Source organism: Rhincodon typus, chromosome 6 (assembly GCF_021869965.1).
Source record: "Rhincodon typus isolate 14 chromosome 6, sRhiTyp1.1, whole genome shotgun sequence".
Classification (NCBI taxonomy): Eukaryota; Metazoa; Chordata; class Chondrichthyes; order Orectolobiformes; family Rhincodontidae; genus Rhincodon; species Rhincodon typus.
In genome coordinates, this window is record NC_063337.1 from 51099779 (window position 1) to 51112636 (window position 12858).

General features: G+C 40.8%; 1 protein-coding gene across 2 annotated transcripts in view; it reads left to right on the forward strand.

Annotated features, from left to right (window-relative positions):
* The window catches only part of rev1 (REV1 DNA directed polymerase), a 126324-nt gene that overhangs the window by 37904 nt on the left and 75562 nt on the right, over window positions 1–12858 (forward strand). For both annotated transcript variants that reach the window (XM_048598002.1, XM_020528046.2), the window contains 3 exons: window positions 3542–3658; window positions 6026–6158; window positions 6809–6937. In XM_048598002.1, coding sequence (XP_048453959.1) covers window positions 3542–3658; window positions 6026–6158; window positions 6809–6937 — 379 coding nt within the window. The remainder of the gene's footprint in view (window positions 1–3541; window positions 3659–6025; window positions 6159–6808; window positions 6938–12858) is intronic.

Below are 12858 nucleotides of genomic sequence, written 5' to 3' on the forward strand. Positions count from 1 at the left end.
GCACAACTTGTGGCTGAGCCCTTTAAGGAACAGGTGGTCCTGGATTTGCTGACGTGTAATTAAGCAGACTTGATTAGGGATCTGAAGGTGAAGGAACCAGCAGAGGGCAGTGCCCATAATATGATAGAACTCACCCTGCAGTTTGAGAGAGACAAGCTAGAATCAGATGTAACAGTATTACAATTGAGTGAAGGTAGCGACAAAGACATGAGAGAGTTGGTTGGGAGGGAAGATGCTGGAGCAGCATTGGCAGGGGTTTCTGGGGGTAATTTGGGAGGCACGGCAGAAATTCATGTCAAGAAAGAAGAAGCATTCTAAGGGGGGAACGAGGCACCTGTGGCTGACAAGGGAAGTCCTAAACAGCATGAAAGCAAAAGAAAAAGCATTCAATTTGGTGAATATTAGTGGAAGCCAGAGGATTTGGAAGCCTTTAAAAACCAGCAGAGGATAATTTTAAAAAGCCATAAACAGGGGGAAGATGAAATGTGAGAGTAAGTTAGCTAGTAATATAAAAGAAGATTGCAAAAGTTTTTTAAGATATCTAAAAGATAAGAGAGAGGCAAGAGCGGACATTGGACTGCTGGAAAATGAGGCTGAAGAAGTAGTAAGGCGGAACAAAGAAATAGCAGAGGAACTGAGTAGGTGCTTTGCATCAGTTTTCACAGTGGAAGACACCAGCATACTAGAACTTTGCGATTCAGGAGAGTCCCTAAGGAGAAGGTGCTAGTGAAGCTGCAAGGTCTGAAGGTGGACCAGATGGACTACACCGGAGAGTTCTGAAGAAGATAGCCGAGTAGATTGTGGAGATGTTGGTGGTGATCTTTCAGGAGTCACTGGAGTCAGGAAGGGTAATATAACACCCCTCTTTAAGAAGGGATGGAGGCAGAAGGTGTGAAATTATAGGCTGGTTAGCATGATGTCAGTCATTGGTAAGATTTAGAGTAGACTTATAAGGATAAGATTGTGGAGCCCTTGGAAATACATGGTAAAATAGAGCTGAGTCAGTATGGCTTCTTCAAGGGGAGGTCGTGTCTGACAATCTGTTAGAATTCTTTGAAGAGTGAAACTTACAAAGTACTGTGAGTGCCTTGGATAGAATGGGTATGGAAAAGATGTTTTCACAAGTAGGAGAGACTAGACCCAATGGCACAGTCCAGAGTGAAGGGACAGCCCTTTAGAACTGAGATAAAGAGGAATTTTTTTAGCCAGAGGATGGTGATTCTGTAAAACTCCTTGCCGCAGAGAGCTTTGGAGGCCAAGTCATTGAGTCTATTTAAGACAGTGATAGGTCCTTGATTGGTAAGGCGATCAAGGGTTACAGAGAGAAGGCGGGAGAATGGGTTTGAGAAACATATCATCTATGATAGAATGGCAGAGCAGATTCAATATGCTAAATGGCCTAATTCTGTGTCTGTCTTATGGAGGATATTCGGTTGAAATATTATATAGGAGGAAAGGAAAATGCAAAGAAGTGTGCTTTTCTTTTATTGTTGCACACTGAACTGAACATTAGGAACAAGACAAGGATGAGCAAGTTTCAGAGATAGAACATAGAACATTACAGCGCAGTACAGGCCCTTCGGCCCTCGATGTTGCACCGACCTGTGAAACCAATCTGAAGCCCATCTAACCTAAACTATTCCATTATCATCCATATGTTTATCCAATGACCATTTAAATGCCCTTAAAGTGGGCGAGTCTACTATTTTTGCAGGCAGGGCATTCCACGCCCTTACTACTCTCTGAGTAAAGAACCTACCTCTGACATCTGTCCTATATCTATCACCCCTCAATTTAAAGCTATGTCCCCTCGTGCTAGCCATCACCATCCGAGGAAAAAGGCTCCCACTATCCACCCTATCTAATCCTCTGATCATCTTGTATGTCTCTATCAAGTCACCTCTTAACCTTCTTCTCTCTAATGAAAACAGCCTCAACACCCTCAGCCTTTCCTCATAAGACCTTCCCTCCATACCAGGCAACATCGTGGTAAATCTCCTCTGCACCCTTTCCAATGCTTCCACATCCTTCCTATAATGCGGTGACCAGAACTGTACGCAATACTCCAAGTGCGGCCGCACCAGAGTTTTGTACAGCTGCAACATGACCTCATGGCTCCGAAACTCAATCCCACTACCAATAAAACCTAACATACTGTACGCCTTCTTAACAACGCTATCAACCTGGGTGGCAACTTTCAGTGATCTATGCACATGGACACCGAGATCTTTCTGCTCATCCACACTACCAAGAATCTTACCATTAGCCCAGTACTCTGTATTCCTGTTACTCCTTCCAACGTGAATCACCTCACACTTTTTTCCGCATTAAACTCCATTTGCCACCTCTCAGCCCAGCTCTGCAGCTTATCTATGTCCCTCTGTAACCTGCAGCATCCTTCCGCACTATCCACAACTCCACCGACTTTGGTGTCATCTGCAAATTTACTAACCCATCCTTCTACGCCCTCATCCAGGTCATTTATAAAAATGACGAACAGCAGTGGCCCCAAAACAGATCCTTGAGGTACACCACTAGTAACTGAACTCCAGGATGAACATTTCCCATCAACCACCACCCTCTGTCTTCTTACAGCTAGCCAATTTCTGATCCAAACGGCTAAATCACCCTCAAACCCATGCCTCCGTATTTTCTGCAATAGCCTACCATGGGGAACCTTATCAAACGCTTTACTGAAATCCAAATACACCACATCAACCGCTTTACCCTCATCCACCTGTTTGGTCACCTTCTCGAAGAACTCAATAAGGTTTGTGAGGCACGACCTACCCTTCACAAAACCGTGTTGACTATCCCTAATCAAATTATTCCTTTCAAGATGATTATAAATCCTATCTCTTATAATCCTTTCCAACACTTTACCCACAACCAAAGTAAGGCTCACTGGTCTATAATTACCAGGGTTGTCTCTACTCCCCTTCTTGAACAAGGGGACAACATTTGCTAGTCTCCAGTCTTCTGGCACTATTCCTGAAGACAACTCAACAGAAGAGATGGGAGTATCATGAGGAATTTCCCGAACAGCTGCTGTTTTCAATGGCTGCAAGCCTTCAACATTCAGTGCAAGTGGGAACAATTAATGGGGCAATGGTGAAATGGTACTAATGTCACTGGACTAGTAATTGAGATGTCAGGGCACATTTCACCTCCCCCCATGCATTGTTGGTGTACCTACGGCACATGGATTACAACAGATCAAACAGGAAGCTTGCTACCATGTTCTCAAGGGCACGAGGGATGTGCAGTAAATGCTGGCCCAGCCAGTGATACCCTCATCCCAGGAGTGAACTTAAAAAAAGAAGTGTTCTGAGGATCCTGTTGCAATACCACGAATATCATAGAATCTAGAAGTATTTAGAACTTAATTATTTTCAAGCATTTGTTTTTGAGTTCCAATAATTTATATTGTTTGTGTTCTTTGCCTTTTTCTCACCCTCCTTCAATTCAAATAAATTGTGTTTGGCTTGATGTGAAGTACAGAAAAATATGCAATCAAAATTTTTCATTTTCTGCTTTTTAGGAAAGCCGGTAGCCGTTACCCACAACAGAGGTCATGGTCACATGCCTATCCGACCAAACACTAACCAACAGTTTGAAATGCAGTATTACCAAAAGAAGCTAATGAAAGGCAAGATAGGTGGGGATTTCTGATTCTTGTAATATGTATTCATCTTCCATTGATTCAACAAAATATGTAGCTTTTAATTAGTGTGCACATCAAATTTTGTGATTTCTCACTGCATGTGGTATTCATTGAAAGAATTTTGGGATTATGTTTAAGGGTTAATTTCTAAAACAACTTGCATGGAGAAAAGCACTAGAAGGAATTCACCAGGACGTTGCCTTGGTTGGAGTGCTTTAGCTATGAAGAGAGGCTGTGAAAGTTTTCTTCGGAGCCAAGAAGGATAAAGGGTGAAACTGATAGAAGTGTATAAGATTGAGAGGTATGGAGTGGGTGGATAGAAAGCAACTGTTCCACTTAGTTGAAGATTCACTAACATGGGGACGCACTTTTAAGGTGGAAGGTAGGAGGTTTAGAGAGGATTTGAGGAAAATATTTTACACCCTGAGGGTGCCTGGGAGAGTAGTTGAGGCAGGCAACCTCAATCTTTTAAAAAGAACTTGGATGAGCTCTTGAAATGTCATAATATTTAAGGCAATGGGTCTAGTGCGAGAAAGTGGGATGAGTGTAGAGTTAGCAGAGTGATGGTACAGACTTGATAGACTGAAAGACCTCTTCTGTAAAGTATGATTCTACGCAACCAAGCATTAAAGTTGTTAACTCAACTCAACAGAAGTGAATAATTCATGAACACATCTCTTCAATTGATAAACAACCCTGTTCTATTTGGAGAAATTTTTGACTTTACAGCAAGACATTTAAATAGATAGTAAGAAATCTGTCTGTTTCATGACAGGTTTGATTTTTCTTTTCATTTCAAATGGAAATAATCAGTTGAGTTGTATAATAGGTGTAAGATCTACCATCACTGTTGGCTTCTTGTCAGTAAAAGTTGAATACCATCCTGTTGTGCTGTGAACACGCTGATACTATGTTGATTTGCATGGACGTTCCTTTTCAGCTGTGCAGACAGATTTAAAAACAAAACACTGACCAGTTTTGCTTGTGCAAATAATAGTTTTCCCACTGAATACCTAATTAACTAATACCTACCTAACCAGATCAATGATTTTTTTTTTAACTGCTGTCCTATTGTAGAGAAAACTGTAGCATGATCAGTGGCAAAGCAAAGTGTGCAGAGGACTGTGAAACTTTGCAGAGGAACATAGATACATTGAGTGAGTGGGCAAAGGTCTGGCAGATGCAATACAATGTAAATAAATGTGAAGTCATACATTTTGGTAGGAGTAATAGTAAAAAGGATTATTACTTGAATGGTTAAAAGTTGCAGCATGCTGCTATGCAGAGGGACCTGGGTGTCCTTGTGCATGAATCACAGAAGGTAGGTCTGCAGGTACAACAAGTAATTAGGAAGGCAAATGGAATTTTGTCCTTCATTGCTAAAGGGATTGAAATAAAAAGCAGAGAGGTTATGTTGCAGCTGTACACGGTGCTGGTGAGGCCACACCTAGAGTACTGTGTGCAGTTTTGGTCTCCTTACTTGAGAAAGGATATACTGGCACTGGAGGGGGTGCAAAGGAGGTTCACTAGGTTGATTCTGGAGTTGAGGGGGTTGGCTTATGAGGACAGACTGAGTAGATTGGGATTATATTCATTGGAATTCAGAAGATTGAGGGGGGATCTTATAGAAACATATAAAATTATGAAGGGAATAGATAAGATAGAAGCAGAGAGGATGTTTCCACTGGCAGGTGAAGCTAGGACAAGAGGGCATAGCCTCAAGGTTAGAGGGAGCAGATTTAGGACTGAACTGAGAAGGAATTTCTTCACCCAGAGGGTTGTTAAATCTATGGAATTCCTTGCCCAGTGAAGTAGTTGACGCTACTTCAGTAAATGTTTTCAAAAAAAAGGTAGATTTTTTTTGAACAATAAAGGAATTAAGGGATACGGTGAGAACGCGGGTAAGTGGATCTGAGTCCACGAAAGGATCAGCCATGATCTTATTGAATGGCGGAGCAGGCTCGAAGGGCCAGACGGCCTACTCCTGCTCCTAGTTCTTATGTTCTTATGAAACTTTTGGAGTTACCACCTTGTAAGCTTTAGCAAAAAGTACAGGAATAGATGTTACAAAGTTCCATTCTGTTAGCCCAAGCTTAATATACTTAATCGTTGAGTGATTTTACTAATTTTGAAAAGAACAAACCAATGTTAATCGGAAAGGTGTGCAGAATGAACCCGTTTGAATATATTACTGGGATAGTAATGTGGTTGGGTGCAGAGCCATAATGCCAGTGTGCATGCTTTTTGATTTGCCTAACTTCGGCCCCTAGGTTTTATGGAATTTTAATTTATGAGAGAGAGACATGGATGTAACTGAAATCAAATGTAAAATTAGCACTGTACATGTCATTATTTTTATAGAAGAGAAAAAAGTGCCTGATAAATTAGATGGCAGTACCTGGGAGAATCCAAATCCTGCCTGTGTGAATGGTACTAGCGTGGATGTGATGGCCTTGTCAATGTCAGAAATTGCATCCTGTAGCTATGAAGCAAGGTAACAAAATGCTGATTTGATTCACAAGATAATTCTTTAAAGAAGTGTACTTTTATAATTGTATATTTCATTTTCTATGGCTTGGATTTTGAAGTTATAACAATAAAATTGTTGTATGCTGTCATTACTCCACCGAAACTGCCACCTTTGGGAGTCTGTTCGTGTGCAGAACGACAAATTCAGATTTTGTTGGTGATTCTACATTGTTCCATATGGTGTGCCATAGAGGTCCCCACGGACTGCAACCTCCATTGCAGCCGCAATCTGATGAAACCTTAATTTCCTTACACTGTTAACCTTACTTTAAAAACTCTTGAGCATGTTACATTTTTGACTGTGGTGTAACTGTATTTTTAAATGGTATTTTAATTTCATAGATTCATTGAACATTCGCCTAGCCTTGAAAAGGTGTAAAGGTACCATCTTGTAATTTTAAATCTGAATCTAAGTAAATAGAACCTTGGTGTTCCATACGGATGTTGTAAAGATCAAAAACATCTGGAAGTATAGAGTGTCAGTTGGACTTGGAAAATTGGATATGAGACTCTGAACAGATTCTTCCTTTAAAAAATTTGCATTTAATTTTACCAAAGGTTTTTTTGCTCATTACAAGTATGTATGTCATTGATTTTATCGTCATTCTACTGCAGACAGGTTGGAATTAAGAATGGCATGTTTTTTGGACAAGCAAAGCAACTGTGCCCTGATCTTCAGGCTGTCAGCTATAACTTCAAAGCCTACAAAGAAGTGGCATCAATTTTGTATGAAACTCTGGCAAGGTATTATTGTTTATTCTTGCATATGAATTGAATGAAAATGATTATTCTAACAGTGAATTAAACATTGCACTAATTAAATCCAGATTAGTCACAGCAAGAAAGAATACATTTGCTCATTTTCTGCTTTCTTGTGACTAAACTATATTTGGCTGCATTTCTATAAAAATCATTATCACTAATCCCGAAGGCCAATTTTACATATTGCACACATGCTCGCTGACATGTCTGCTGTGCATAATTGAATGTTTTTTAGTTGTATACCAAATCATGGTGTCCCAATTACTTCTAGGTAGAATTTCTACTTCTTTATATATGATTGTTTAATTGATGTGGCTGTTGCTGGCTTTGCCAACTGTTATTATCTGTCCCTTGAGAACATGGTGATGAGGTTGCATTCTTGAACCGCTGTCTTTGATAAAGAGTAGTTACACAATACTGTTTGAAATAGAGTTCCACATTTTGAATTCAGCAACAGTGTGAAGTAACACTGAATTACTTCTAAGTCTGAATGGTGTGTGCCTTGGAGGGAAACCTGCATGTCATGGTACTCCCATTTACGTGCCGCCTTGTCCTTCTAGGTAGTAGATGTCACAAGTTTAAAAAATGCAGTCAAAGTAGCAATGGTGAATGTCTGCAGTGCATCTTGCAAGTAGTACAGCCAGCTGCCACTGTGCATCGCAGTGGAGGGTGTGAATTTTTCAGATGTTGGTCAAATGCTTTGTCCTGGTTGGAGTTGAATTTTTCAAGGGTTGTTGAAGTGGAACTCATTGGGGAAATGGAGAGTATTCCATCACACATCCAGCTTGTACTTTGTAGATGATGGATAGGTTTTAGGGAGTTAGAATTACTGCAGAATTCTCAGTCTCCAGCCAGCTGTTGTAGCCCCAGTATTTATGTCGTTCTTCCAGTTCAGATGTTGGTTAATGGTAACCCCCCGGATGTTAAAAGTAGAGAATTTGTCAATGTTGATGCTGTTGAATGTCAAAGGGAGATGGTTAGTTTTTCTCTTATTGGCAATGGTCATTGTCTGGCACTGACTTCTTACCAGCCCAAGCCTGAATGTTGTTTAGTTCTTGCTGCATATAGACCCAAACTGCTTAAGTTTCTCAGGAGTCATGATTGATGCTGACAATTGTGCAATTATCTGCAAAAATCCCTACCTTTGGCCTTATGATGGAGGAAGATCATTGAAGCAGCTGGATGGTTGTGTCTAGAACACCACAGTGAGGAATTCCTGCAATGATGTCCCAAACAGAGAACCGCAACCACCTTCCATTGTTCTAAGGTATGACTCCATCTAGTTTTCCTCGTATTACCATTGGTTTCAGTTTTGCTCGATGTCGTAGGCAGTCAAATGAGTCTTAATATCAAAGGCAGTCACATTCATATCACCTCTGGAAATCAACTTCCAGGTATTCATCCATTCAACAAGGTCAAGAGCTGAATAGCCTGAGCAGTGCAAACTGAATATCTGTGAGCCGGTTTTTGTCAAAAAGTGCTGATCGATATCAGTTTCAATGACCCTTTCTTCACTTTAGTCGAGTGCACTGATGGGACAGTAATTGGCTGGGTTGAATTTGAACTGTTTTTCTTATGGACAGGGCATATCTGGACAATTTTCAAAAATTTTCAGGTAGATCACAGTATTGTCACTGCACTGGAACATCTTAGCTTGAGGCTTGGCTGGTTCTCGAGCACAAGCCTTCAGTACTATGGCTGGCATTTTGTTAGGGTCTGTAGCATTTGCAGTATCCATTGCGTTCAACCACTTCTTAATATTATGTGAAATGAATGTAGTTTGCTGAAGACTGGTATCTGTGCTGCTGGGCACCTCAGGGGGAATCCAAGACAATCATCATCTCAGTACTTCTGGCTGAATGTTCTTGCAGTGCTTCAGTATTGTTGTCTTTGTTGATATGCTTAGCTCCCCTATTAACACGGAGGGGATTATTCATAGATCTAGCTCCTCCAGTGAGTTTAATTGCGCTCCAGCATTCCTGGCTGGAATTGACAGGGCTGCAGAACTTAGATCTGATGTATTATTTAAGGAATTGCTTAGCTCTGTCTGTCATTTCCTACATTTGCTGATTGACATGGAAGTAGTCCTGTGATGTAACTTCATCAGGTTGGCATCTCACTTTTGGTTATGTCTGGTGCTGGTCCTGGCATCTACTACTGTACTTTTCATCAGACCAGTGCTGATCAGATATGACTGCTAAATTTTGCTGATGCCACAAAAATCGTTAGAAAAGTAAGTTGTGAAGAGGACATAAAGAGACTACAAAGGGGTATAGTATAATATGGGAGAATGTGAAATTGTTAGCTTTGGTAGAAAAAATTTAAAACAAAAAGCATATTATCTGAATGGCAAGAGATTGCAGAGCTCTGAGATGCAGACAGATCTGGGTGTTCAAGTCCATGAATCAGAAAAGATTAGCAAACAGATGCGGCAAATATGAGGAAAGCTAATAGAATGTTATCGTTTGTTGCAAAGAGAATTGAATACAAACAAGGAGAGGTTATGCTTGAACAAAACAAGGCATTGATGAGTCCACATCTGGAGAAATGTGCCTACTTAATAATCTCCTTGTTTAAGAAAGGGTATAAGTGAATTGGAAGCAGTTCAGAGAAGATTTACCTGGAATGGACAGGTTGTCTTATGAGGAGTGGTTGGAAAGGTTAGGCTTGTATCCACTGATGTTTAGATGATATAGACGCAGATTGATGGAAAAGTGTAAGATCCTGAAGGCTGTGGATGTGGAAAGGATATTGCATTTTGTGGGCAATTTCACAAACTAGGGATCACTATTTAAAAGTGAGGGGTTGACTGTTGAAGACTGATGACAATCCTTTTGTCAGAGAGAACTATGGAGTATGTTTAATCAAAAGATGGTAAAAGCAAAGTCTTTAAATATTTGTAAAGCAGAAGATTTGTAAGTAAAGGGGTGAGAGGGATTGGTTGAGGCAAGTTCCATTGCATCTTTTAAGAAAAATAAATAAATAAATATTGAAACAAATGAGGCAAGTTTTGAAGGAAGAGGATGACAGTGAGACATATTGAATTTGTCTCCTACAGAACTGACACACATCCTCCTGTGTTGTAAAACCTATGGCTGTTTGTGTTTTGGAATGTTCTATAACCTTTTAAGAAATATTTGCTTAAAAACTGCTTTAAATTGAGGTGACGATATCTGTACTTGCAGCCTAGAAAGCGATAATCTCTTTGGGGAGGCAGTGGTCTTGTTACTGGACCAGAATTAATGCAGCAGAAGCACCTGATAATCTTTGTTTGACTTTGTGAATGAACCCCCAGCAGTATGTTTAATTCATGTGTAGCTGGTACATGTGCAGGTGTGAGATTGACTAAGCATGGTAACATACAGCAAAGCCTTCATCCCTTTGACTGATGATTGCTGATAACCATGAGAAGCTGTCGGAATTTGTGACTGCGTGAAACAGCAAGACAAGACAGATGCACTGTATGTCTTTAAGTTTTAACTGAGGCAGCAAAATACAAAAAGCCAAGCAGAGATGCTGTGAGCATCAAAGTATGCACAAACTGACTAAGTGCTGAGTGATGTGAGCGAGAATCCTTGATAGGTTCCCTGGTCAAAACCCGTGAGAAAACTGCCTGTATCTGTGCGCAAAATGTCCTGGCAGCAGCATTGTAATGAAAGGTACCAATGTGCTCAAGCACAACATTTCAGTGCAAATCTGCCTTAAATTTATTAGAGATATGCAATGATGCACTGAGATTGGTACATGTCAGATACCAAGTCCATGGATGGGGATATGGTGGGTTCAGTTGCTACCCATGCAGTGTGTCCTGAAATGTGGGGACTGGACCAAGATGAAGGTCCACAGGAGCAAGGGATGAGCTGGAATCGCCAGGTAACCACTGACTCTTATGTCGCCATCTAGTTTCTATCCAGCGCCTGCAAGAATGGGAAACTGCATGTAAGTGAGGTGAAATTAACTAATAATACAGTATTGATATAGCCAAATAGTCTGTTCACTAGCAAGAATCTCGCTTCACCAGTCAACACATGGTTAGAAAATTAGTGTTTTTGATGGTCGTCTAGAAGATCTTCACTTGGAATGTTTTGTCCAATGTCTCATTGCAATTGGATCATAGAAACATAGGAGCAGGAGGAGGCCATTCAGCCCTTTGAGCCTGCTCCGCCATTCATCACGATCATGGCTGATCATCCAACTCAGTAAGCTAATCCTTCTTTCTCTCCATAACTTTTGATCCCATTCTCAAGTGCTATATATAGCCGTTTCATGAGTACATTCAATGTTTTGGCATCAACTACTTCCTGTTGTAATGAATTCCACAGGCTGCACCACTCTTTGGGTGAAGAAATGTCTCCTCCTCTCCATCCTAAATGGTCTACCCTGAATCCTCAGACTATGACTCCCTGGTTCTGGACACACCCACCATCGGGAACATCCTCCCTGCATCTACCCTGTCTAGACCTGTTAGAATTTTACAAGTCTCTATGATATCCACCACCATCCCCCCCCGCCCCCACCCAATCTGCCTTTTGTTTTTGCTTCTGAAGTGAATAACCTCACATGTATCCAAATTATACTGCACCTAATTTGCCCAATAACCCAATCTGTCCAGATCATGCTGAAGGATCTCTGCATCCATGTCGCAGTTCACCCTCACACCCAACTTGGTATCATCTGTAAACTTTGAGATGTTACATTTTGTTCCCTCATCCAAATCAATTATATATTGTGAGTAGCTGGAGTCCTAGCACTGATTCCTGTGGCACCCCACTAGTTACTGCCTGCTAACTTGAAAAGGACCCATTAATTCCAACTCTTTGTTTCCTCTCTGCTAACCAGTTTTCTATCCATCTCAGTACACTTCCCCCAATCCCATGCACTTTAATCTTGTACAATAACGTCTTATGCGGGACTTTATCAAATGCTTTCTGAAAGTCCAAATATACCATATCGACTCGGTTCCCCTTGTCAATTCTACTGGTTACATCTTCATAGAATTCTAACAGATTTGTCAAGCATAATTTTTCCTTCATAAGTCCATGCTGACTCTGTCTGATCCTACCACTGCTTTCTAAATGCTCTGCTATAAAGTCCGTGATAATGGATTTGACAATTTTCCCCACTATAGATGTTAGACTCACCAGTCTATAATTCCCTATTTTCTCTCTACCTCGCTTTTTGAATATTGGAGTGACATTAGCCACCCTCCAATCTGCAGGGACAGTTCCAGAGTCTATAGAATCCTGGAAAATGACCACCAATGCATGCACTATTTCTAGAGCCACTTCCTTAAGTACTCTGGGATGTAGATTATCAGGCCCTGGGGATTTATCCACCTTCAGTCCCATCAATTTTTCCAGCACCATTTCTCTACTAATATTGATCTCAGTCAGTTCTTTCCTCTCACTAAATCTTGCATTCTCCAACATTTCTGGTACCTGATTTGTGTGCTGTTTTGTTAAGACAGAACCAAAGTATGTATCCAGTTGCTTAGCCGTTTCTTTGTCCACTATTATGCACTCCCCCGTTTCTGTCTGTAGGGGACCTACGTTTATCTTCACCAATCTCTTTCTCTTCGCGTACCTATAGAAACTCGTGTCAGTCTTTACGTTCTGTGCAAGCATACTTTCGTACTGTATTTTCCCCTTCTTAATCAATCCCTTGGACATCCTTTGCTGAGTTCTAAACTGCTCCCAATCCTCGAACAAATTACTTTTCTTGGCCAACCCGAATGCTTCTTCCTTGGATCAGATACTATTCCTGATTTCCGTTGTAAGGCATGGATAGGCCCTCTTACCCATTTTGCTTTTGTGCCAGACAAGAATAAACAATTGTTGCAGTTCCCCCATATGCTCCTTGAATGTTTGCCATTGTCATCCCTTTAAGTAACTGTCCCCAATTTA